This window comes from Ctenopharyngodon idella, chromosome 10, assembly GCF_019924925.1.
Source record: "Ctenopharyngodon idella isolate HZGC_01 chromosome 10, HZGC01, whole genome shotgun sequence".
Taxonomy (NCBI): Eukaryota; Metazoa; Chordata; class Actinopteri; order Cypriniformes; family Xenocyprididae; genus Ctenopharyngodon; species Ctenopharyngodon idella.
In genome coordinates this window covers 2,621,544-2,646,588 of record NC_067229.1, presented here as the reverse complement: position 1 = coordinate 2,646,588, position 25,045 = coordinate 2,621,544, and the positions used below count along the sequence as shown (strand labels likewise).

General features: G+C 38.4%; 1 protein-coding gene across 4 annotated transcripts; it reads left to right on the top strand.

Moving 5' to 3' along the window:
* Positions 1-326: 326 nt before the first annotated feature.
* Positions 327-25,009, top strand: LOC127520860 (uncharacterized). 4 transcript variants are annotated; one of them, XM_051909523.1, is made up of 4 exons: positions 327-570; positions 3,604-3,894; positions 5,128-5,403; positions 5,673-5,874. In XM_051909523.1, exons 1-4 carry the CDS (start codon positions 522-524, stop codon positions 5,741-5,743), a joined length of 687 nt encoding a protein of 228 aa, XP_051765483.1. In that variant the 5' UTR covers positions 327-521; the 3' UTR covers positions 5,744-5,874. The 4 variants fall into 4 exon arrangements, 3 of the variants coding, with proteins under 3 accessions (XP_051765483.1, XP_051765482.1, XP_051765484.1); XM_051909522.1 differs by having other exon boundaries at positions 5,110-5,403; XM_051909524.1 differs by lacking the exons at positions 3,604-3,894; positions 5,128-5,403; positions 5,673-5,874 and adding exons at positions 24,107-24,394; positions 24,484-24,627; positions 24,720-25,009 and having other exon boundaries at positions 388-570.
* Positions 25,010-25,045: the final 36 nt, after the last annotated feature.

Genomic DNA, 25,045 nt, shown 5'->3' with positions numbered 1-25,045 from the left:
GAAGATCTGATTAAACAACTCCACAAACAGCATTACCAGCTTCACTTATTACTAACCAGACTGACTTTATTTCTGTCACACGTCTACAGAAGATCTTATTGAGAATTAACAGAGGTTTAGATGATTTGCTTTAGTTGAGCTCTTGAGCCTTAAGTTTAGTTGAGTTGTTTCTTTTTCAGCAATTGCAGCTGTTTTCAGAAAACATTTCTGCATTGATAAAGAAGATCAATATGTTCACTGCTTGTGTGTTTTACATTGCTTCAGACAACCTGTTTGCTGATCACCTGAACTTTGCCTGTTCCTGTTTTTGTTCAGGGCCACAATTCATTTGAAAATGTAAGATCAGCAAAAGCTTGTTGATTTTCATGATGTAAAAGAGGATGGAGGTGTAAACTGTGATGGACGTCAGGGGAGTGTTCACACACAGCCAGATAAATATCACAGTTCAGTCGTCTTTTAGATCAATCTGATCAGACATTTTAAGAGTTACTATCGTGAGCTTTTTTGAACCGAAGAAGAAAATGTTTCTCAAATTAGTTTTGATCTGTTTGTGTTTGCGGAGTCTGGATGGTGAGTTTTAAATGTTTTTATAGCTTCAGTTGTTTCTGTTCTAATCTATTTTAATAATACATGTAACTGTAATTTAACTGTAATCAGTAATTTACCTGGTTAAATTAGCCAGAGAGGATTGAAATTCACTGTTATTCTCATATAGAAATAATTTCATTTTATTTTGATGGTCCCTTTAACACATTCTGTTGACTATAAGTAACATTACACCTACATGTCTACTGACTCTCATTAGAGTCTTAGTAAAGTATTAGTAGACTGGTAGAGTTAGGGTTAGAATAAGTTGACTTGTACTTGCAAAGTTACTTATAGTCAGTTGAATGTCTGTTGGGGACCATCACAATAAAGAGTTAGCAGATATTAAGCAGACAGTCTACTAATACTCTAATGACAGTTAGTTGACATGTAGTTGCGAATTTACTTATAGTCAACAGAATGTTCAAAAGGGACCATCAAAATAAAGTGTTACCAAATAACTGAACTGTGAGATAACACTCTCACTTGAGGTAAAAGTCTCTTTTTAATATAGTTATTGATCTATATTAATATCTGTTTAACTATTTCTCCTTTTATTCAGCATATTTTGTACTTGTACTGCTGCAAAACATAATTAACTTTACATTTTAATGATTCAAAGAATTTTAGTGAAGCATCATCAAACCAACATCAAGTGATTTTAATGTTCATATTAATATGTGAAAAATTCTGTTCTTCAGGTATGTTTGGTAATGAATATTGGCCAATGTTTGTGTCAGTGAAGGAGGGAGATTCAGTCACTCTAAACTCTGATCTCACTGAAATGAAGGATGATGATGAGATTCAGTGGAGGTTTGGAGACACTTTAATAGCTGAAATCAATAAACGGAACAACAGCTTCACTGTATATGATGATGATCTTGATGGGAGATTCAGAGACAGACTGAAAAAAAGTTTGACTGAACAATCAAACTGGATCTCTGACCATCACAAACAGAAACAACTGAACATGCTGGATCTTTTCTACTAGAGATTATTGGAGAAAAATCGATCAGGGGAATACACGTTTTAAACTGTTTGTGTACAAGTGATTTCACTTTCTAAATTAATGCGCTGGTTCCTTGTAACTTAAACACACACATACAAACAGTAGCTCACACATTATTTGCAGTCAGATCGCACGCAGAATTATTAAAAACTTATTGTCAACACTGTCCTGCGATTAATCAACAAATCGATTAGGAACTGAAATAATACATAATCATTATTTGATCTGAATCACTGAACTCATTTACAGCCCAATCTCTGAGTTAGATTTACGTTATTGATTACAGCAGACATGTTTTGTGTCATTTATACACTCACAGACATTCGGCATATGAAACACAACAATGGTGACATGCTTCATGCCAGCATTCAAAACACATTCATGGCTCCCAGCATGCATTGCGGCAGTTCTGATGTTTAAGTGCGTCTCAACTTTCCAATAGTTTTGGACAATATTACACAAATCACATTAAATGTTTATCAACACTGTTGAGTTTATTATTTTCTTCTTAAAAATGCTCCAATTCCAACAGTAAGCAAAACTACAGAAAAAGTAGTTAATACCGCTGAATCATTTGACCATTAAAGCTGTCATGTTGATCTTTATCAATGCAGACTCTTGTAACTGCTGAAAAAAAGGTAACTTAACAAAAGTTAAGGGTGCCACTAAAGCAAACACCGATCTCCATACCGGTGACCTCAAACAAAACATTTTTAACCAAACATCAACATTTAAACTTCTGTTAATAATAAATAAAATCTGCTGTAGACAGAAATAAAGTCAGTCTGGTTAGTAATAAGTGAAGCTGGTAATGCTGTTTGTGGAGTTGTTTAATCAGATCTTCAGAGATTTAAAGGGTTAGTTCACCCAAAAATGAAAATTCTGTCATTTATTACTCACCATCATGCTGTTCCACACCCGTAAGACCTTCGTAGATCTTTGGAACGCAAATTAAGATATTTTTGTTTAAATCCGATGGCTCAGTGAGGCCTGCATAGCCAGCAATGACCTTTCAACTTATATAGTGATGGCCGATTTCAAAACACTGCTTCATGAAGCTTCGGAGCATTATGAATCTTTTGTGTCAAATCATGATTCAGATCGCGTGTCAAAACGCCAAACTGCTGAAATCACGTGACTTTGGCGCTCCAAACAGCAGATTCGACACGCTGATTCATTACGCTCTGAAGCTTCATGAAGCAGTGTTTTGAAATCGGCCATCACTTTAGTCATTATTTTGTATTTTTGGCGCACCAAAAATATTCTCGTGGCTTTATAATATTAATATTGAACCACTGTACTCACGTGAACTGATTTAAATATGATTTTAGTACATTAATGGATCTTGAGAGAGGAAATGTCATTGCTGGCTATGTAGGCCTCACTGAGCCATCGGATTTAAACATAAATATCTCAATTTGTGTTCCGAAGATAAATTAAGGTCTATTATAAGGTGAGTTAATAAGGCTATTAATGAGGGTGAGTAATAAATGACAGAATTTTCATTTTTGGGTGAACTAACCCAATGTCTTTTATCTTCAGTTCATCTAAGGCTGTGGCTGAAGAAAGTTGTAGTTTGTGTTCTTATTTCTCTTTCTTTCAGTGCTTGTTCACAGCAGGTGTTTGAATGATTGAAAGAGTGTTTCAGGAACATCATACTAACCTTTAAATAACATATTTGGAGAACGTTCTTATAACAAAATTCTGTTAGTTGGGTAAGCCGCTCCCTACGATTGGCACACCTTCAGCTTCGTTCTCTGCAAGTTTTTGGAAAGTACTCTGGATTCAGGCTAAATACCGAACTCTCAAGCCCTCTCCTTGGACAGCACACCAAATACGCATACCATTTATTCTATCTAACTTATTTGTAAGTGTGAACTTGTGAATTATTTGTTGAATCGTTTTATAGTTTGAGATGATAGATCATATAAACACTGACTCAGTGTGCTGCTTGAACCAAATATAAGATTAATTTGTTCACATTTCTATTTGTTCTCTGATGTTTCCAGCTCGTCTGCCTGTTCCTGTCATCAGCAGTAACTCTTCACAATGTTCTTCATCATCATCATCATCATGTTCATTGGTGTGTTCAGCTGTGAATGTGAGTCATGTGACTCTCTCCTGGTACAAAGGAAACAGTTTATTGTCCAGCATCAGTGTGTCTGATCTCAGCATCAGTCTCTCTCTACCTCTGGAGGTGGAATATCAGGATAAAAACACCTACAGCTGTGTGCTGAACAATCCCATCAGCAACCAGACTCAACATCTGAACATCACTCAGCTCTGTCACACATGTGCAGGTACGGCAGCACTGATATTAATGTTTATTACCCAGCTTTCTGGAATACTTGATTCTGATTGGTCAATTGCTACATATTTTCTGATATACACCGTTGTCTATAGCTGTATTTAAGACCACACATTCAGGTTAGGCGTGACTTTGATGTCTCTCATATATTACGCTCTCTTGATTCACATGTGCCAACCTATAGACCTTATTCACATCAGCACCATCTGTGATTTTTAACGGGAATGAAAGCGACGCTGCGAGGGATAGACATACATCTCTTCAGTGGGTTGTATTGTTATTTAATGTTTTTTTTTATTATTGTTCTGCTGACAAAATACTGCAAAAATATCTTTCCAAAAACTCCAGACGAAAAATTAATTAGGAAGCATTATACAACTTTTTACAGCGAATGCCATTGAAAACAGTAAGTCTCTTCCTCACAGCCTCTTTCACCTGTCATGACGCTGCTCTGAATAAGGTCTATAGGGGTTGTGGTTCAGTTATTTGGAGAATATTTAAGCAGGTATGCAGGCGTGTGCTTCATCATACACTACAAGATCGTGTTTGTGCACCCAGGATGACGAGATGCAGATATAAATACAGGGTGCGTCTCATAAAAGCTTCCTAGTTCGGAGTCAGACATTTTAAGGGCTGTCTCAAATTGAAAAATCCTTCGTGACGGCTGCTTTCCAAACACGCTTTGAAACCTTTATGAATCATTTGCTTCGATCCAGTGATTTGGAGCGCATATGAAACTTCCAAAGTCATGTGATTTCAGTATACGAGGCTTCATCACATGCCATAACTGTTTTGACATTATTTAACATTTCACTGGTTCGCTGAAGGACCATTTCATGAACTCATGAATGAACAGCATCCATATATGACTTTTACCTGATTTCTGATCAATTTCATTATTTTTGTACAGTTCTTTCTGCATTAGATTCACTGTTTGTTTTCCTAAATGTTGGTTCTATAAAAACACTGAAGCTCAAACAGCAGCAGCATTAGTTTCAGTGTGACTTGATTCTGTGTTTGATGTTGTGTGGAGCTCAAATCATTTTATTGATTTATTCAAAATCACCACAAATATGCAAATATTAATCCCAAACTCCATTTTGCATCTGATTTGTCTATTTTGTTGTATAGATATTGTTCATTTTAAATTTCAGACTATTTACTTTAGTTATTCAAAAGTCTTACTCTTGTTGTGTTTGTTCTTCAGGTGTGTTTGGTGTTACAGATGGACTGAAGTCAGTGTCAGTGATGGAGGGCGATATAGTCACTCTAAACTCTGTTACTAAAGTACATCCAGATGATATGATCGTGTGGACGTATCCTAAAAACTCAATCAGTGATTTTTTGGATTTTTTTCATGTTTTAAAATTTATGAAGGTGGATCCTCAAACTAGATCTCTGACCATCACAAAGATCAGAACCCAAGACTCTGGACTTTATTCATTAAAAATCACCAGAGACAGCAGAGAGATCACATACAGATTCAATGTCACTGTCTATGGTGAGTCCCGATTACACAATAGTGATTGTTTCTTAAATATGTTTACACAATTATTTAATAAGTATTTATAAAACAAACAAACCACTTATTAATTTAAGAACACACAATAATTGAAGCAATTTCTTTTCACAATATTGTTTTTAATTAGTCTTGGTCATTTTAGTATGACATTCTCCTCTCTGACAGTGTAAATTTGTTTATTGATCTGATCTCTGTCTTCTGCTGTAGATCAGACTGACTCATTCACTCTGATTTCTGTCTCTTTTTAGCCACTACAACATCAGACTCACAGATTCTCTCAGGTTCTTCTGCAGGTTCTCCTTCAGGTTCTGCACAATAACTCACAGACTTGTTGAACATATTTGGCAGTGTGCAGTATATTGTGTTGTTGAACATGTATTATGGTTTCCACAGTCACTCTTGTTGGTCTTGCGTTTTAGAATTTTGTAATAAAAGTAAAAGACACATGAATCTCTCCATTTTTTGTTTCGTTTTTATGTCGAGCGCCCCCTGGAGGAATACTAACTATATATATTTTAGCAATTTCAGCAGCATGTAAAGCTTATCATATTTAAAACATTATTTGTAAATGTTTACATTATAATTAAGCTCATTGGTTTTCTTTTTGTTTTTCTATCCACAATAATAAACAAACATCTTCCCCAAGCTTCTCCTTTATCCTGAGAAAATATTGATTTGGGACACATTATAATATACTTTGAGAACACAGTGAAACACATAAACAACATATCAGTGCTCCATTTCCTCCAGCAGGCAATGATAAAGTCTTTAAATCTGTAGTGTGATTTGTCTCTGTGTCTCATCTGAGGATCAACACCTCCATCTAGTGTCTCACCCTGAATCATGTTATCAGGAGTGATTTGCTCAGTATCTTCTGTCACTGACTCCACTAGTTCTGCTGTTAAACTGGGGTGTCGTTTGCTTTCTTGTTAAAGAATTTCTTCACAAATGTAGTGTTACTTCTATATTGTGTTCCTCCGCTAGACTGCATGTGTTCTCTGATCAAGTGTCTCTTGGTTTGGAGCAAGTTTAATAATATCATCAGAGGTATTCTCACTCCCTCAATACCTGTGAGAGCTGATGTGACTTTGCTCTCTGAATGACGACACACTCTCTTGTATCGATATGTACCGTTGTGTACAGCAAATGTTGTGATTCCTCTGGACTGTGCTGTAAGATCCAGTTGATCATCCAGTTCAGGGATGGGCAACTTCGATAGTGACGAGGGCCAACATTTTTTCTCCTTCATACCAAGGGGCCAGATTACTAATCCACACTCGCACCTTTAACACCGTCTTATTCGATTTACTTTTTATTAAGGGAAATTAATGTATAATTAATGCATCTTGTTTTTAAAGATTTTATTAACTATAAAACATGTGCAATTATATGCTGATACAAATGGGAAACTTTGTTGTCAGTTGACAAGCAATATTACCCTAACAAGCAAATGTAAACATCTCAATTGCATTATCTGTAAATTTGCAACAAACAAATGTGTAGTTTTCCTATTTTTGATTACAAGCCTAGAGAACATTTTTAACTCAACCTCAGAGAGCAGTTAAAAAGGGCTTATTCAAAAAAAAAAAAAAAAAAATCAAAAATTACCATAATCCACATTCACATATTACCAAGAATAAAAATGCTATTTTTAAAAATGCATAAGAACAAATTAAGTGCATACGTTTCTGTGATTCATTTGGCAAAAAGGTTTTGTTGACTATGCATTTTACTTGTGAAGTCTAAGACAAGTGCAACTCTGGCGTTGTGTATCTTTTTTATACCTCTCGTTAGCCGCTTTTCCACCGTCGGGCCAAACCGTTATCTTTGCTTTCCCGTTCCATTCCGTGCCGATCCGAGCCGGCCCGTACGAATATGGTTTCGTTTTCCACTGCGGGGCTGATAACGGAGTTCTTCAGTCGTTGCCTTAATAACGCAATATTTTACACACGATATGCGATGTAAATAGTGACCGCGTTATGTAGGATGGTCAGTTATTTCTTTTAATAGTATGATTAATTTGTGTTCATGTTGCTCAAATATCATGTTTAGCAAGCTGATTGACGACGTCACTACTCACATTCTAACAGTAGCCTACGGTTCGGCACGGTTGGCTAATTCCGGGCCGAGAATGGTTAGTAATCGTGCCGTGCCGTGCCGAACCAGACTCAAGTGGAAATACAACTGGATCCGTTCCTTACTATTCTTAGAACCGTTCAGCCAGATTGTGGAGAAGCGGATTTTGAGAGCAGTGCATGGTGACATGCACTAATTTCTTCTCGATTAGGCTACTGCAACTGTATGTTGGCCTACCTCAATCTACACTGTTTCGGTTACAGATGCTCGTTTCAGAACTCGGCAGCCAGATTGTTGACAGGAACTACAAACCCGATTCCAAAAAAGTTGGGACACTGTACAAATTGTGAATAAAAAAGGAATGCAATAATGTACAAATCTCATAAACTTATATTTTATTCACAATAGAATATAGATAACATATCAAATGTTGAAAGTGAGACATTTTGAAATGTCATGCCAAATATTGGCTCATTTTGGATTTCATGAGAGCTACACATTCCAAAAAAGTTGGGACAGGTAGCAATAAGAGGCCAGAAAAGTTAAATGTACATATAAGGAACAGCTGGAGGACCAATTTGCAACTTATTAGGTCAATTGGCAACATGATTGGGTATAAAAAGAGCCTCTCAGAGTGGCAGTGTCTCTCAGAAGTCAAGATGGGCAGAGGATCACCAATTCCCCCAATGCTGCGGTGAAAAATAGTGGAGCAATATCAGAAAGGAGTTTCTCAGAGAAAAATTGCAAAGAGTTTGAAGTTATCATCATCTACAGTGCATAATATCATCCAAAGATTCAGAGAATCTGGAGCAATCTCTGTGCGTAAGGGTCAAGGCCGGAAAACCATACTGGATGCCCGTGATCTTCGGGCCCTTAGACGGCACTGCATCACATACAGGAATGCTACTGTAATGGAAATCACAACATGGGCTCAGGAATACTTCCAGAAAACATTGTCGGTGAACACAATCCACCGTGCCATTCGCCGTTGCCGGCTAAAACTCTAAAAAAGAAGCCATATCTAAACATGATCCAGAAGTGCAGGCGTTTTCTCTGGGCCAAGGCTCATTTAAAATGAACTGTGGCAAAGTGGAAAACTGTTCTGTGGTCAGACGAATCAAAATTTGAAGTTCTTTTTGGAAAATTGGGACGCCATGTCATCCAGACTAAAGAGGACAAGGACCCAAGATGTTATCAGCGCTCAGTTCAGAAGCCTGCATCTCTGATGGTATGGGGTTGCATGAGTGCGTGTGGCATGGGCAGCTTACACATCTGGAAAGGCACCATCAATGCTGAAAGGTATATCCAAGTTCTAGAACAACATATGCTCCAAACCAGACGTCGTCTCTTTCAGGGAAGACCTTGCATTTTCCAACATGATGCCAGACCACATACTGCATCAATTACAACATCATGGCTGCGTAGAAGAAGGATCCGGGTACTGAAATGGCCAGCCTGCAGTCCAGATCTTTCACCCATAGAAAACATTTGGCGCATCATAAAGAGGAAGATGCGACAAAGAAGACCTTCTGCTGGATGTTTGTGGGTGAAGTGTTTTTTTTTTCCAAGTGCGATAAACTCTACACGCTTTCACTGTGTGATGTAGCCTATTAAAATGCAGTTAGAATTCACCCAAACGTCAAGATGTGAGGATAAAATATCTGTTTGACATTTCATATCTTTTTATACTTATGTCATATGACCAAGTTAAGCAATATCACATGAGCAAAAGTGCTGATTTCCTGAACATCAGCACGATTGCAAACGTGATGTTTATTAATCTGTTGCATAAAACAAATAAGCATTTAACACTGAGTTACATTTTAGACACAACATTATCTGTTTTTGCTGTTTTCCACGAATATCGTTCCAAACAAATCCACAGAAGAGTAGTCGCACATCTCTGAGAAACACAGTGTTTTGTTACTGAATTAATTTACATTTTACAAAATATTAAAGTTGGAGTGGGGAGTGATCCATGATGAAATTCTGTGGTGACTAATATGGGACATTAGTAATCCATTATAGTCTGGGTCTACAGAGAGTAGTGGGTTTGAGTGAACCTGAGGTTGAGGACCGAATTAACTGAGCGCGGACTGAGGGCAGCTCTACCTGGATCGGATCAGTTGGAGATGTCAAACAGATTATTTAGGCGCCAAAATAACCACAGACAACAACCATCATGGGGAAGTCCGAGAGTAAGAGACAAATTAAAACTTACAAAGAAAATTATACTAATGATTTGGGAAAAATGGATAAACCATAGTGGTTGAGACAGCTCTGTGGTAAACCAGTGTGGTTAAGAGATTTCTTTGGTAAAAACTAAATTGCGTGGTGAGAGTAGTGAACCCGAGGTCGAGGACGAAATTAAGTCAGGGCGGACTGGAGTGTCAGACATCAAACAGATTATTTAGGCGCTGAGAGAAAACCACAGAGAAAGACAGCCGATATGGGGAAGAGACAAATTTAAAAATTACATAGAACAATATTCTGAGTTAAACTCTCTGACTCTTCAGATAGAAGTATTCTCTGCTTTATTCTTATGTATTTGTTTCCTTTTCATTCCATTTTTATTCTTATGTGTTTGTTTCCTTTTCATGTAAAGCACTTTGAATTACTATTGTGTATGAAATGTGCTATATAAATAAACTTGCCTTAAAAGACACATTAATAAATTCAGTCACTTGCTTTGTTCCTGAATCAGTCAGCCCTTTTGAACAAAATGGTTGAATGAATGATTCAGTGATTCAGTCATTAAGATGGTGACTGCATCCGAAATACTCTCTGAGTAGGTATACCTATTTAAGTATAAGTATACTTATTTTGAATAAGTAATTATTTTGCAGCAGCTAAAAAAGTATGTTCTATATATAGTATTATTGTGTGTAGTATCAGTGTAATCTGGATGTGCTACATCCGCCATTTTGCATTATCACGTGACCTACCAGCGCCAGTTGAGTCGCTTCACTGACATTCACAAATCCTCTCCCGTGGCCTCATAGGGATAGTAAAGTGTCCATTGAACGCACACTTCAGAATCTCACCTTTTCCCCTATGCTGTGAATTCGGATGTACTTCTTTTATCACATATCACATTCATACTACTGTATAATAGGGAAGTATGCAATTTCAGATGCAGCTGGTGATTCGCTGCCACACACTGCCAGTTTTAGTTTCCGGTTGTAGTTTCCTTTATTGCCTTTGTCAATAAAGTTCTCTGCATTAGTGTGTAAATACATTTAAATATCACTTCAGATGCAGCTTCTGTGCCACTTCTGCAGTGCAAAGATGGAGTTTGTAAAAACTGATTTCATTTAATTGATAACAGTCCTATAGTGTCTTCAGAATCAGATTCACCTTCATTGCTAAGTACTGTGGGTTTGCATGTACAAGGAATTTGTCTTGGTGTACTGGTTCTTATTAATAACAGTAAAATACAAGAAAAAATTAATAAGATAAACATTGTGAGGTAAGATAAATAATCTCTGAGTCAGATTTACCTTATTAATTACAGCAGCACTGTGATTCTACAGCAGAAGATCAGCTTTATCAATATAATCCAAAGAATTTCTCAAAAGTTGTTCTGATGATGATTATTGTCACGATCACTGTCTGTTCCTGTCAGTTCCTGGACTCCACTTCCCATAATCCTCCCTTCCAATCACATGCACCAATCACCAATTGCCACACACACCTGCAGATCATTACCTGGACTATTTAAGACACACACACACACACACACCCTTTGCGAAGTCTTGATTTGCTGTGGTGATCATTACTAAGCGTTTTCTTGTGGACTGTTTCCTGGTTTCCGTTTGGATTGTTTATTCTTTGTGATTCTCTGCTGCCTGCCCTGAACCTTGCCTGTGTACTGGACTGTGTTTGTTTGCCGCCTGCCCTGATCTCTGCCTGTGACCCGATACTGTTTGTCTGCCGCCTGCCTCGACCATTGCCTGTCCTTGCTTATGTTCCTGCCTTTGCCCCTGTCTACCTGTGTAAATACTGTTCTTAATAAAGCTTGCAAATGGATCCCCGCTCTGCCGACCCATCATTACAGAAGACTTCGCCGACACATGGATCCAGCGGCTTTCCTGAAGAACAATGGCCCGATAGGAATATCGCACAATTGTTATTAGGACTCACGCAGGGCACACGATCGATAGAGGATTATATCATTGAATATTTGAACATTGCTTATTGGTCAGATCTGCCGGACTGCGTGCTCATAGACTTTTTCTGTGAGGGCATCAATCAGCCACTTAAAAAACAACTCATTCGTGAGGGACCCTGTTCATCTCTAAGTCTGTTTTTGGATTATGCTTTATTGACTGTTGGCTCTCCGTTTACTGTGGGTGTCGTGGAGAAATGCGACACTTCATCCATTCACGTAATGGCCGCCGCGCCAGATGACGCTCACAAAATGGCGGCCACCATAATAACAACACCAAGTCAAGTCAGCGCTGATTATCCTGAACCAAGTCAAGTCACAGTTGACCTCCGTGAGCCAAGTCACGTCTCCTCTGATCTTCCAGAACAACGTCATGTCCCCGCTGTTCTTCTAGAGTCACGTTACGTCTCTGGATCTGTTTGGGAGTGGAGTGGGTTGCGTTCCAGTGTGGCTGATCCACCGTTGACTTAAGCACGAGCGGCTGGCATTCCTAAGCCTCCGCCGGCCGCTTCGCACTCAAGCCCGCTGGCCGTTACGCCCTCAAGTTCGTCGGTTGCAACGCCCTCAAGCTCGTCTGTTGCGACGCCCTCAAGCTCGCCGGTTGCGACGCCCTCAAGCTCGCCGGTTGCGACGCACTCAAATTCTCTGGATGCTATGGACAAGATGGCCGCTTTGCCAGTGCTCACGGGCAAGATGGCCGCCCCGCCAGTGTCTGGGAACATAGGGGTCGTTCCAGCCAGTGAGTCCACTCCAGAACCAGCTCCAGTCCGCGAGTCCGCTCCAACCCGTGAGCCCGCTGCAGCGCCCACAGAGGAGGTAGGCACAGAGCCACCGCCTCAACCATGTAAACGGAGGAGGAGGAAGAAGGCTTCCTCCATCCCTCAAGGCCCGGAGGCCTTCCCAGAGCCCGCTGTAGGCCCGGAGGCCTTCCCAGAGCCCGCTGTAGGCCCGGAGGCCTTCCCAGAGCCCGCTGTAGGCCCGGAGGCCGTCCCAGAGCCCGTTGTAAGCCCAGAGGCCGTCCCAGAGCAATCCGCTCTTCCTGATATGGCCACGGAGGCCGGCGCCGAGCTCCTCGCCCTGCCGGCGCCACCCGAGCTCCTTACCCACGAAACCGCCACGGCCTCCGTTGAATTCCCCAAGAACTTTTTTGGGGGGGGCCATATACCTGAGGGTGGGGAGCTTGTGGGTGGGGACCCTGCACGGCCGCGATCATCAGCGGCCTCCGAACTGCTTGAGCTTGCGGGTGGGGACCTTACACGTGCCCGTGGCACCTGACCCGCCGTGGCTGCCCGTGGCACCTGACCCGCTGTGGCTGCCCGTGGCACCTGACCCCCCCGTGGCTGCCCGTGGCACCTGACCCCCCGTGGCTGCCCGAGTTCCTGGACCTGCATTGGAGACCCCGTTCCCGTCTGCCAACAGGTCTCCAATGTACCCACCCCCCCTCCCTATCTGTGCCATTTACGCCGCGAGGACGCGCCTTCCGGAAGGGGGGCGTTATGTCACGATCACTGTCTGTTCCTGTCAGTTCCTGGACTCCACTTCCCATAATCCTCCCTTCCAATCACATGCACCAATCACCAATTGCCACACACACCTGCAGATCATTACCTGGACTATTTAAGACACACACACACACACCCTTTGTGAAGTCTTGATTTGCTGTGGTGATCATTACTAAGCGTTTTCTTGTGGACTGTTTCCTGGTTTCCGTTTGGATTGTTTATTCTTTGTGATTCTCTGCTGCCTGCCCTGAACCTTGCCTGTGTACTGGACTGTGTTTGTTTGCCACCTGCCCTGATCTCTGCCTGTGACCCGATACTGTTTGTCTGCCGCCTGCCTCGACCATTGCCTGTCCTTGCTTATGTTCCTGCCTTTGCCCCTGTCTACCTGTGTAAATACTGTTCTTAATAAAGCTTGCAAATGGATCCCCGCTCTGCCGACCCATCATTACAATTATGATGATAATCAATAACAAAAAGCTTTCTTTCAGACACACACAGACATCAAGAATCAGCCTGTGAATTTCAACAACGGTGACAAGCAACATATTATGATAAACAGATCAACTCTGAACATTAGAAAACAAGCTACAGTCACATAAAAACAGCAAAAAATAAAATAGTAATAAAGGAAATTACTCACAATTTATTCATGCAGCAATGCATGATGGGAGCCATGGATGAATTTTGATTGGTGGCACCCAGAATGCACTGCAACATGCTTTTTGATGGTCACCACTGTTGAGATTCATACGCTGATTTTGGATGTGTGTGTCTTTCAAAGGAGCTTTTTTTTTTTTTAATGATTCAGGTAAGGATTATGTGACAACATAACCAACACCACCTGATCATTTTTTTCATCTCTTTGCTTGTCTGGCTGTTACAACTCAGTTACAGTAGCCCAAATAAAATCTAATATTAAAAACTCAAGAGCTAAACTAAAGCAAACACTGATCGCCATAATGGTGACTTAATTTTGTGAAATTCCCCAAAAAATGTACAAATCAATTTACCATATTGGAAAACTTAATTTCTGTCACCGCTGAAAACTAACCACACAGAATATGACAAGCTTTGGGAGTCAGCTGTCCATGACATATTTCATACATTTAGCAACATTTTTGTTAACGAAATCTAAACAAAACTCATAATTTTTTTTTTGTCAATATGATCAACTATGATTGACAGGTCACAACACTAATAATAAACCAGTAGATACAGATATCTAATCTAATATTTCACTCTTCTGCTATTAGTTTTCATTCAGGGCCAGAATTCATTTGAAAATGTAAGATCAGCAAAAGCTTTTCATGATTTTCATGATGTTAAAGGAGACGGATGTGTGAGCGGAAACTAACTGAGGTCACAACCAGATAAATATCACAGTTCAGTGTGTTTCAGATCAAGTGTTTACACATTTTAAGAGTTACTATAGTGGGTTTTTCAGTGAACCGATGAAGAAAATGTTTCTCAAATTAGTTTTGATCTGTTTGTGTTTGTGGCGTCTGGATGGTGAGTTTGAAATGTGTTTTTATGGCTTCAGTTGTTTCTGTTCTGTACCATGTGACAAATTACTGGTTAAATTAGTCTCATATAGAAATAATTGAACTGTGATTATACTGTGAGATCAAGTTTGAATTTAGGTCTGTACTCAGTTATTAGGGATTAATTAAAATAAATATGAAGCTCAAATACCCAACTGCGTTAGTTTTAGTGTGACAGTCTTTCTTTTTAATTTAGTTATTGGTCTATACAAAAATGTCTTTTTAACTATTTCCTTTTATTCGGTATATTTAGTGTTCATAGTGCTGCAGCACAGCAAAATCCCCAGTGTTAAATTAACACTCAAAGTGTACATATGAGTCCATCTTACCGGGTGTTAAAAAGTAACACTGAAGCAGTGTTAAAGTTAATGAGATAATTGATTGATGATTGAGTGATGATTGACAATCAGTGGTGACACCTGATGTTAATAAGCAGAATCATTGAAGGAAAGAGAGAAAAAAGGTGTTAATTAATGTTTTATGGAATGTTTCATTTCAAGTCACCATGAAAGAGGTCAGCGTTTGCTTTAGTTGGGCTCTTGACGCTTTAACTTTTATTATTAGTTTGTCTCTGGCTGTTTTAACTTTGTGTTTGTAAAGCACATTTGTTATGACCAGAGAAAACATGATCTGGTCGCAATATGTTTTTATCATCATGCAATGGCCTGATGTCATTTAGAGTCTAAATCTCTGACTGTATACTTGATGTGTAGCTTTAGTATTAATGATTGTAGTCCTGTGATTTTAAAGCTTGAGATCCAACAGCAATATGAACAATTTTTTTTTTTTTTTTAAGAAAAATACATTACGCACAGAAGCTTCTGTGTTTAGACACACAGACATCAAGAATCAGCATATGATTCTCAAGAACGGTGACAATAAATAAATACAAAATACTGACAAACAGATCAACTCTGAACATCACAATACTTTCAGGACATGCAGCCCAGATCACAGTTTCTCTGGCCATAACAAATGTGCTCTACAAACACAAAGTTGGAGCAGCCAGAGAAAAATTAATGTTAATAAATAAAGAGTCAAGAGCCCAACTAAAGGAAATGCTTTTCACCATCATGGTGACTTCAAACTAAACTTTCATTAAAACATTAACATCTAAACATCTGTTAATTCTCAATAAGAACTTTTGTTGATGTATTACAGAAACTGGTTAATAATAAGTGTAATAATGTTTAATGCAGTGGTCTCAGACTCAATTCCTGGAGATCCACAGCTCTGCACAGTTTAGCTCCAACCAGCTCCAACTCACACCTGCTTGGACGTTTCTAGTAATCCTGAAGACCTTGATTAACTGGATCAGGTGTGTTTGATTAGGGTTGGAGCAAAACTGTGCAGAGCTGTGGCCCTCCAGGAATTGAGTTTGAGACCACTGGTTTAATGGCTGGAAGTCAGTTGTAGTTGTCGTGTCTCTCTCTTTTTCTCTTGTTGTTTCTTCAATGATTCTGCTTATTAACATCAGGTGTCACCACTAATTGTCAATCATAACTCAATCATCAATCAATTATTTCATTAACTTTAACACTGCTTCAGTGTTACTTTTTAACACCCGGCAAGATGGACTCATATGTACAGGTGCTGGTCATATAATTAGAATATCATCAAAAAGTTGATTTATTTCACTAATTCCATTCAAAAAGTGAAACTTGTATATTACATTCATTCATTACACACAGACTGATATATTTCAAATGTTTATTTCTTTTAATTTTGATGATTATAACTGACAACTAAGGAAAATCCCAAATTCAGTATCTCAGAAAACTAGAATATTACTTAAGACCAATACAAAGAAAGGATTTTTAGAAATCTTGGCCAACTGAAAAGTATGAACATGAAAAGTATGAGCATGTACAGCACTCAATACTTAGTTGGGGCTCCTTTTGCCTGAATTACTGCAGCAATGCGGCGTGGCATGGAGTCGATCAGTCTGTGGCACTGCTCAGGTGTTATAAGAGCCCAGGTTGCTCTGATAGTGGCCTTCAGCTCTTCTGCATTGTTGGGTCTGGCATATCGCATCTTCCTCTTCACAATACCCCATAGATTTTCTATGGGGTTAAGATCAGGCGAGTTTGCTGGCCAATTAAGAACAGGGATACCATGGTCCTTAAACCAGGTACTGGTAGCTTTGGCACTGTGTGCAGGTGCCAAGTCCTGTTGGAAAATGAAATCTGCATCTCCATAAAGTTGGTCAGCAGCAGGAAGCATGAAGTGCTCTAAAACTTCCTGGTATACGGCTGCGTTGACCTTGGACCTCAGAAAACACAGTGGACCAACACCAGCAGATGACATGGCACCTCAAACCATCACTGACTGTGGAAACTTTACACTGGACCTCAAGCAATGTGGATTGTGTGCCTCTCCTCTCTTCCTCCAGACTCTGGGACCCTGATTTCCAAAGGAAATGCAAAATTTACTTTCATCAGAGAACATAACTTTGGACCACCCAGCAGCAGTCCAGTCCTTTTTGTCTTTAGCCCAGGCGAGACGCTTCTGACGCTGTCTGTTGTTCAAGAGTGGCTTGACACAAGGAATGCGACAGCTGAAACCCATGTCTTGCATACGTCTGTGCGTAGTGGTTCTTGAAGCACTGACTCCAGCTGCAGTCCACTCTTTGTGAATCTCCCCCACATTTTTGAATGGGTTTTGTTTCACAATCCTCTCCAGGGTGCGGTTATCCCTATTGCTTGTACACTTTTTTCTACCACATCTTTTCCTTCCCTTCACCTCTCTATTAATGTGCTTGGACACAGAGCTCTGTGAACAGCCAGCCTCTTTTGCAATGACCTTTTGTGTCTTGCCCTCCTTGTGCAAGGTGTCAATGGTCGTCTTTTGGACAACTGTCAAGTCAGCAGTCTTCCCCATGATTGTGTAGCCTACAGAACTAGACTGAGAGACCATTTAAAGGCCTTTGCAGGTGTTTTGAGTTAATTAGCTGATTAGAGTGTGGCACCAGGTGTCTTTAATATTGAACCTTTTCACAATATTCTAATTTTCTGAGATACTGAATTTGGGATTTTCTTTAGTTGTCAGTTATAATCATCAAAATTAAAAGAAATAAACATTTGAAATATATCAGTCTGTGTGTAATGAATGAATATAATATGCAAGTTTCACTTTTTGAATGGAATTAGTGAAATAAATCAACTTTTTGATGATATATATATTCTAATTATATGACCAGCACCTGTACACTTTGGGTGTTAATTTAACACTGGGGATTTTGCTGTGTAAGCTTCAGTCAGCTTTTGATGTCATCCAGTCACGGCTTTCCAGTTTAAAACTTGTTCTGAATAGTGATAAAACTAAGTATATGTTATTTTCAGGTTCAAAAAAACTTGAAGGTAATTTAATCTCTCTTCAGACTCTACATGGTACCGTGATTGAATTAGTAAAAGAGTACAAATATCTTGGCATCATTGTTGACAATGTTTTATCTTTTGGTTGAAGAAAGAAAAAATTGAAAATTAAGCTTGGGTTCTGTTTTAGGAACAAGTTTTGTTTGTCATTTAATGCAAGAAAGAAATTGGTTTCTGCTACTTTGTTATCTGTACTTGATTATGGCGACGTAGTGTATCAGTTTGCACCATTATATATTCTCTCTACTTTAGATGCTGTTTATCATGGTGCTGTAAGATTTATATTAAATTGTAAATCTTCAACTCATCATTGTGCCTTGTATAACAGAGTGGGTTGGCCCTCTTTGTCTAGTAGGAGAAAAATGCATTGGTACTTAATTATTTATAAAGCCATCTTGGGGATGTTGCCTTCGTATCTTTGCTGTCTTACTCAACAGAAAACCGTTGAGAAATATTTTCTACGTTCTCAAAACTTATACTCTTTCTGTTCCTTTTGCTAGATCTGAATTAGGTAAGAAGGCTTTTGTGTATGCAGCCCCGTTTGACTGGAATCACCTTCAATCGAGATAGAAGTTACAAAATTTGTTGTCTTTGGATAAATTTAATGTAGTCATTCGGCAAATGGAAGTTGATTCAATGAAATGTAATTGTTGTTAATTTTGTTTGTACTGTGTAAATCTGTGTCGAAACTAATTGTATTGCCGCTCATTTTGGCCAGGTCACTCCTGTGAAAGAGATTTTTAATCTCAGTGAGTTTTTCCTGGTTAAATAAAGGTTAAATAAAAAATATAAAAATAAAAAATATTCTCACTCCCTCAATACTTGTGAGAGCTGATGTGACTTCATGTTGATTTTGCTCTCTGAATGACAACACACTGTCTTGTAACGATATGTACTGCAAATGTTGTGAAGATATTAGAGAAGACTTTCACACACTTATAGCAGGTGATCTGTTCCTGCTCTATAAAGCCATTAGAGAAACTCTGAAATCAGTCTGAGAGGAGAAACAATTGAGACATTTGATAAGAAATGAAAAACAAACGAGCTGAAGACAGTTACAGGAGAGAGCAGAGACTCACAGGATCTCATGACAAGATGCTTTAAGATGTTCTTATTGGTCAGATTATTTCTGTTGAAAGTCACACCATTGACTTACAGGAAGTTGAGGCCTACTGGAGCTCAAAGTGACAATGTTCAGAACGTAAATTAATGAGCCAAAATAAGAGCTAGATGGTCACATGCATTAACACTTAATAAACAGGCAGTTATTTTAGATGACAGTAGAGTTTCACTTCACTTCACTTTAAAGAGCAGCTTCACATCAGCGTCTGTCATTTTATTTCTGAACCAGTTTTGAAGAGTTTGTGTCTTCATATTTGTGGACTGAAACTGTTGAAGATGTTTCACACTGTTTTCTTCTGTTCGTGTTTCTGGTGTCTGTTTGGTGAGTTTGAAATGTGTTTATGACTTCAGTTCTTTTTGTTTTGGTACCGGTTCTGATTTCAGGCTGTGTGGCTTTGAGTCAGTTGTAGTTGTTTCATTTTCTGAAGGGTGCAAGCATGATGTTAAACCAACATCACATTGATTCAATGCCATTACCATTGATTTTGTGTTGAAATTTCAACATTTTTTCAACATTAATTGCGGGTGCAAAAGTGATATTGATTCAATCCCAGCTAACAGATTTTTGTTATAATAACATTCTCTAAATATTCAGTGTTGGTTCTGGGAACATGAAAAACGTCCAGTTTTCTTGACGTTAGAGGAACGTTTTTATAAGGTATAATGTTCCTCAAACGTTCTTTCAACTTAGTTTTGATTTAAAATTCAACATTCCAAGAACATAAAAATGTCCAGTTTCCTTAATGTTAGTAGAATGTTATTTAAAGGTTAGTATGATGTTCCTGAAACATTCTTTCAATCATTCAAACACCTGCTGTGAACAAACACTGAAAGAAAGAGAAATAAGAACACAAACTACAACTTTCTTCAGCCACAGCCTTAGATGAACTGAAGATAAAAGACATTAAATCTCTGAAGATCTGATTCAACAACTCCACAAACAGCATTACCAGCTTCACTTATTACTAACCAGATTGACTTTATTTCTGTCACACGTCTACAGAAGATCTTATTGAGAATTAACAGAGGTTTAGATGTTTCGTTTGACCATCATGGAGATCAGTGTTTGCTTTAGTTGAGCTCTTGACCCGTGACTATTATAGAGTTGCTTCTTTATCAGCAATCGCAGCTGTTTTCAGAAAACACTTCTGCATTGATAAAGCAGATCAACATGTCTGTTTTAATAACAGACAAATGACTTCATTAAGGCAGTTTAAACAACTGCTTTTTTTTCTGTAATTGCTAATTTTAAAAATTGAAATGCTGTATCAAATTCAAACAATGTGAAAAAAAAATTATTTGCAGCTCTGTCATGTTTTCTGAAAACACCTGCGATTGCTGATAAAGAAGCAACTCTACAATAGTCAGGGGTCAAGAGCTCAACTAAAACAAACACTGATCACCATGATGGTGACCTCAAACCAAACATTTTCAATAAGACATCCACATCTAAACCTCTGTTAATTCTCAATAAGATCTTCTGTAGACGTGTGACAGAAATAAAGTCAGTCTGGTTAGTAATAAGTGAAGCTGGTAATGCTGTTTGTGGAGTTGTTTAATCAGATCTTCAGAGATTTAATGTCTTTTATCTTCAGTTCATCTAAGGCTGTGGCTGAAGAAAGTTGTAGTTTGTTGTAGTAATTTGGAAATGTGATATTCCAAAGGAATTAATATTTTTGGTTTTGATTTAAGAGTAAAGCAATGAAATGTTTATTTAGTAGTTAATGTTTATTTAGTAGTTAATGTAATGCATATAGGTGAATTAAAAGAAAAAAAAGAAGTCTTGCGTGACTTACGTAAATATACCCATATACATTACAGTGCATGTGAAGAGAATAAAATCCTGCTACGTTGTTTGAAATCAGCTCTAACATCTCCAGTCTATTCGTTGTTTGAGGGACAAGTTATCACATTTGTGTTTTTATTTCTCTTTCTTTCAGTGTTTGTTCACAGCAGGTGTTTGAATGATTGAAAGAATGTTTCAGGAACATCATACTAACCTTTAAATAACATTCTACTAACATTAAGGACACTGGACATTTTTATGTTCTTGGAATGTTGAATTTTAAATCAAAATTAAGTTGAAAGAACGTTTGAGGAACATTATACCATATAAAAATGTTCCTGTAACGTCAAGAAAACTGGACGTTTTTTTATGTTCCCAGAACCAACACTGAATATTTAGAGAACATTCTTATAACAAAAATCTGTTAGCTGGGTCTTTATGGACCTTGCTTTGTGCACTGGTGCGCAGTCATGTTGGAACAGGAAGGGGCCATCCCCAAACTATTCCTACAAAGTTGGGGGCATGAAATTGTCCAAAATGTCTTGGTATGCTGAAGCATTAAGAGTTCCTTTCAGAGGAACCTTCCTTACAGAGAAGCGTGATTCGTCACTCCAGCGAACACGTCTCCACTGCTCTAGAGTCCAGTGGCGGTGTGCTTTACACCACTGCATCCGACGCTTTGCATTGCACTTGGTGATGTAAGGCTTGGATGCAGCTGCTCGGCCATGGAAACCCATTCCATGAAGCTCTCTACGCACTGTTTTTGAGCTAATCTGAAGGCCACACGAAGTTTGGAGGTCTGTAGCTATTGACTCTGCAGAAAGTTGGCGACTTCTGTGCACTGTGTGCCTCAGCATGTGCTGACCCCGCTCTGTGATTTTACTTCGTGGCTGAGTTGCTGTTGTTCCCAATTGCTTCCACTTTGTTATGATACCTCTAACAGTTGACCATGGAATATTTAGTAGTGAGGAAATTTCACTGAATGGATTTATTGCACAGGTGGAAACCTATCACGGTACCAAGCTTGAATTCACTGAGCTCCTGAGAGTGACCCATTCTCTCACAAATGTTTGTAGAAGCAGTCTGCATGCGGGTGCTTGATTTTATACACCTGTGGCCATGGAAGTGATTGGAACACCTGAATTCAGTGATTTCGAGGGGTGTCCCAATACTTTTGGCAATATAGTGTACATCTACAGTGGTTCTTATTGAGAATTAACAGAGGTTTAGATGTTGATGTCTTATTGAAAATGTTTCGTTTCACCATCATGGGGATCAGTGTTTGCTTTAGTTGAACTCTTGACCCTTCACTTTTGCTTCTTTAAATAAAATTTGCTTGATTAAATAAAAGTAATATAAATATGAAGCTCAGATACTTATAGTTTTAGTGTGACATTAAACAGTCAAAGTGTCTTTTTTAGTAAATGTTCCATATATAAATCTATTTCTCTTTTCATTCATCATATTTTGTCTTTGTACTATTATTATGTGTATTATTAATTTCACATTTAAATGATTAAATGTATTTTAGTGAAGCTTCATCAAACCAACATCAAGCAACTTTAATCTGTGAAAAACTCTGTTCTTCAGGTGTGTTTGGTGATTATGTTGATTTGAAGTCAGTGATGGAGGGAGATTCAGTCACTCTAAACTCTGTTACTGAAATGAAGGATGGTGATGTGATTCAGTGGATGTATGGATATGAAAAGACTTTAATAGCTGAAATCAGTAAACGGCCCAACAGATTCGCTGTATATGATGATGTTCTTGATGGGAGATTCAGAGACAGACTGAAACTGGACAATCAAACTGGATCTCTGACCATCACAAACACCACAATGAAACATGCTGGAAGTTATGAACGACAGATCAACAGTAGGAAACAGTATTTTAGTCTCGAAGTCATTGGTGAGTTAAATATCAGTTTCACCTGTTTTATATTTTAATCAGCACAAAGATTCAATTATTAATCCAAACTCCATTTTGCTTCTGTTGTTTAATGATGATATTCATTTCAAATTTAAATTTTAAAACATTTACTTTTGTAAATGACTGTTTCAATCTGTGTTGAACCCTGTTTCTGTTTGTTCCATGTGTGTGTTTGATGATACAGTTAAAATATTAGTGAAGGAGGGAGATTCAGTCACTCTAAACACTGATCTTACTGAAATGAAGGATGATGATGTGATTCAGTGGAGGTTTGAAAACACTGTAATTGCTGAAATCAATAAACGGAACAACAGCTTCACTGTATATGATGATGTTCTTGATGGGAGATTCAGAGACAGACTGAAACTGGACGATCAAACTGGATCTCTGACCATCACAAACACCAGAACTGAACATGCTGGAGATTATGAACTGAAGATCAACTATAAGAGCGTTTATTTCTATCTCAGTGTCATTGGTGAGTTCAAAAACATTTACACCTGTTTTTCAATTACAAAAGTGTAATTAATTCGTACACCATTCTGTTTCTTTTGTTATGATATTGTTTATTTCAAACTTAAATTTTAAACTATTTAATTTAATAAGCCATCATAATCTGTTTATCTGTTTGTTTGGTGATTCAGTGGCAGTGGCAGAGGGAAATTCAGTCGCTCTAAAGTCTCTTCTAACTGAAATGGGGAATGGTCATGAGATTCAGTGGAGGTTTGGAAATGAAGAAACTTTAATAGCTGAAATCAATAATTGGGTCGACAGCTTCACTGTATATGATGATGTTCTTGATGGGAGATTCAGAGACAGACTGAAGCTGGACAATCAAACTGGATCTCTGACCATCACAAACACCAGAACTGAACATACTGGATGTTATAAACTACTGATCAGTTTTTTTAGCAGACCTTACAGGAGGCCTTATTTTTTTTGTTTTACTGTCTACGGTGAGTTAAATATCAGATTCACATGTTTTATTTATTACAGCTAGATCTAAAGAAGTGTCTTTTCATGACTAAATAGTTAAAATAGTTCCCTTACTTTTTTACATTAATAGCAGGTTTATATTTAACTTTCTATTTAAATGCTCTACTTTTGATCATCTTGGTTCCTCTCGATGTTTCTTAAATATCTTCATTCGTCCTCATTTCTCTTTATTATCTGATGTTTTTCAGCTCGTCTGCCTGTTCCTGTCATCAGCAGTAACTCTTCACAATGTTCTTCATCATCATCATCATGTTCATTGGTGTCTTCAGCGGTGAATGTGAGTCATGTGACTCTCTCCTGGTACAAAGGAAACAGTTTATTGTCCAGCATCAGTGTGTCTGATCTCAGCATCAGTCTCTCTCTACCTCTGGAGGTGGAATATCAGGATAAAAACACCTACAGCTGTGTGCTGAACAATCCCATCAGCAACCAGACTCAACATCTGGACATCACTCACCTCTGTCACACATGTGCAGGTACGGCAGTGCTGATATTAGTTGATGTCAGCGCTGATATTATTGTTTATTGACTGATCTGATCTCAGTTTGATGTTTTTATTCCTCAGACTCTGTCCACTGTTGTGGTCCTACTGAAGCTGTGATCCGATTGGTCCTCTCTGCTCTGGTGGGCGTGGCTACTGTCATTCTTCTGGTTTATGGCATCAGATCCAGAAGAGCTGAACGAGATCAAGCACAGATTCACACATCAGGTACATGATTGATACATGAATGATTTTGCATATATTAATATTTGTGAAATGTATTAGCCTAATTTATGGCTTTATATGTTCATCTTTTTCAGGAAGTATTGAAATCTAAAGCAGAACGCTGAACTTTAAAGGTTCTTCAAGTGTGTTTTTTGTTCTTCTAGTGTTTTTTCATAATAAACACTGATGATTATTTGAGTTTTTGTGTTCTCATTTTCAGTGTCAGATTATTAAAAATCCAATTTGAAAGGCTTTTGTTTATATTTCTCTCTGATACGAAAAACACAAGTGAATAAAGAGACACACAGATCTCACTTTACTACCACTGCTGTTCATTTGTCATATGTATTTGCTTGTCTTTATCAATAAAGTTTTCTCACTCTGAGCTTCAAGAGTCCATGATTCATTGCGAGGAATACAA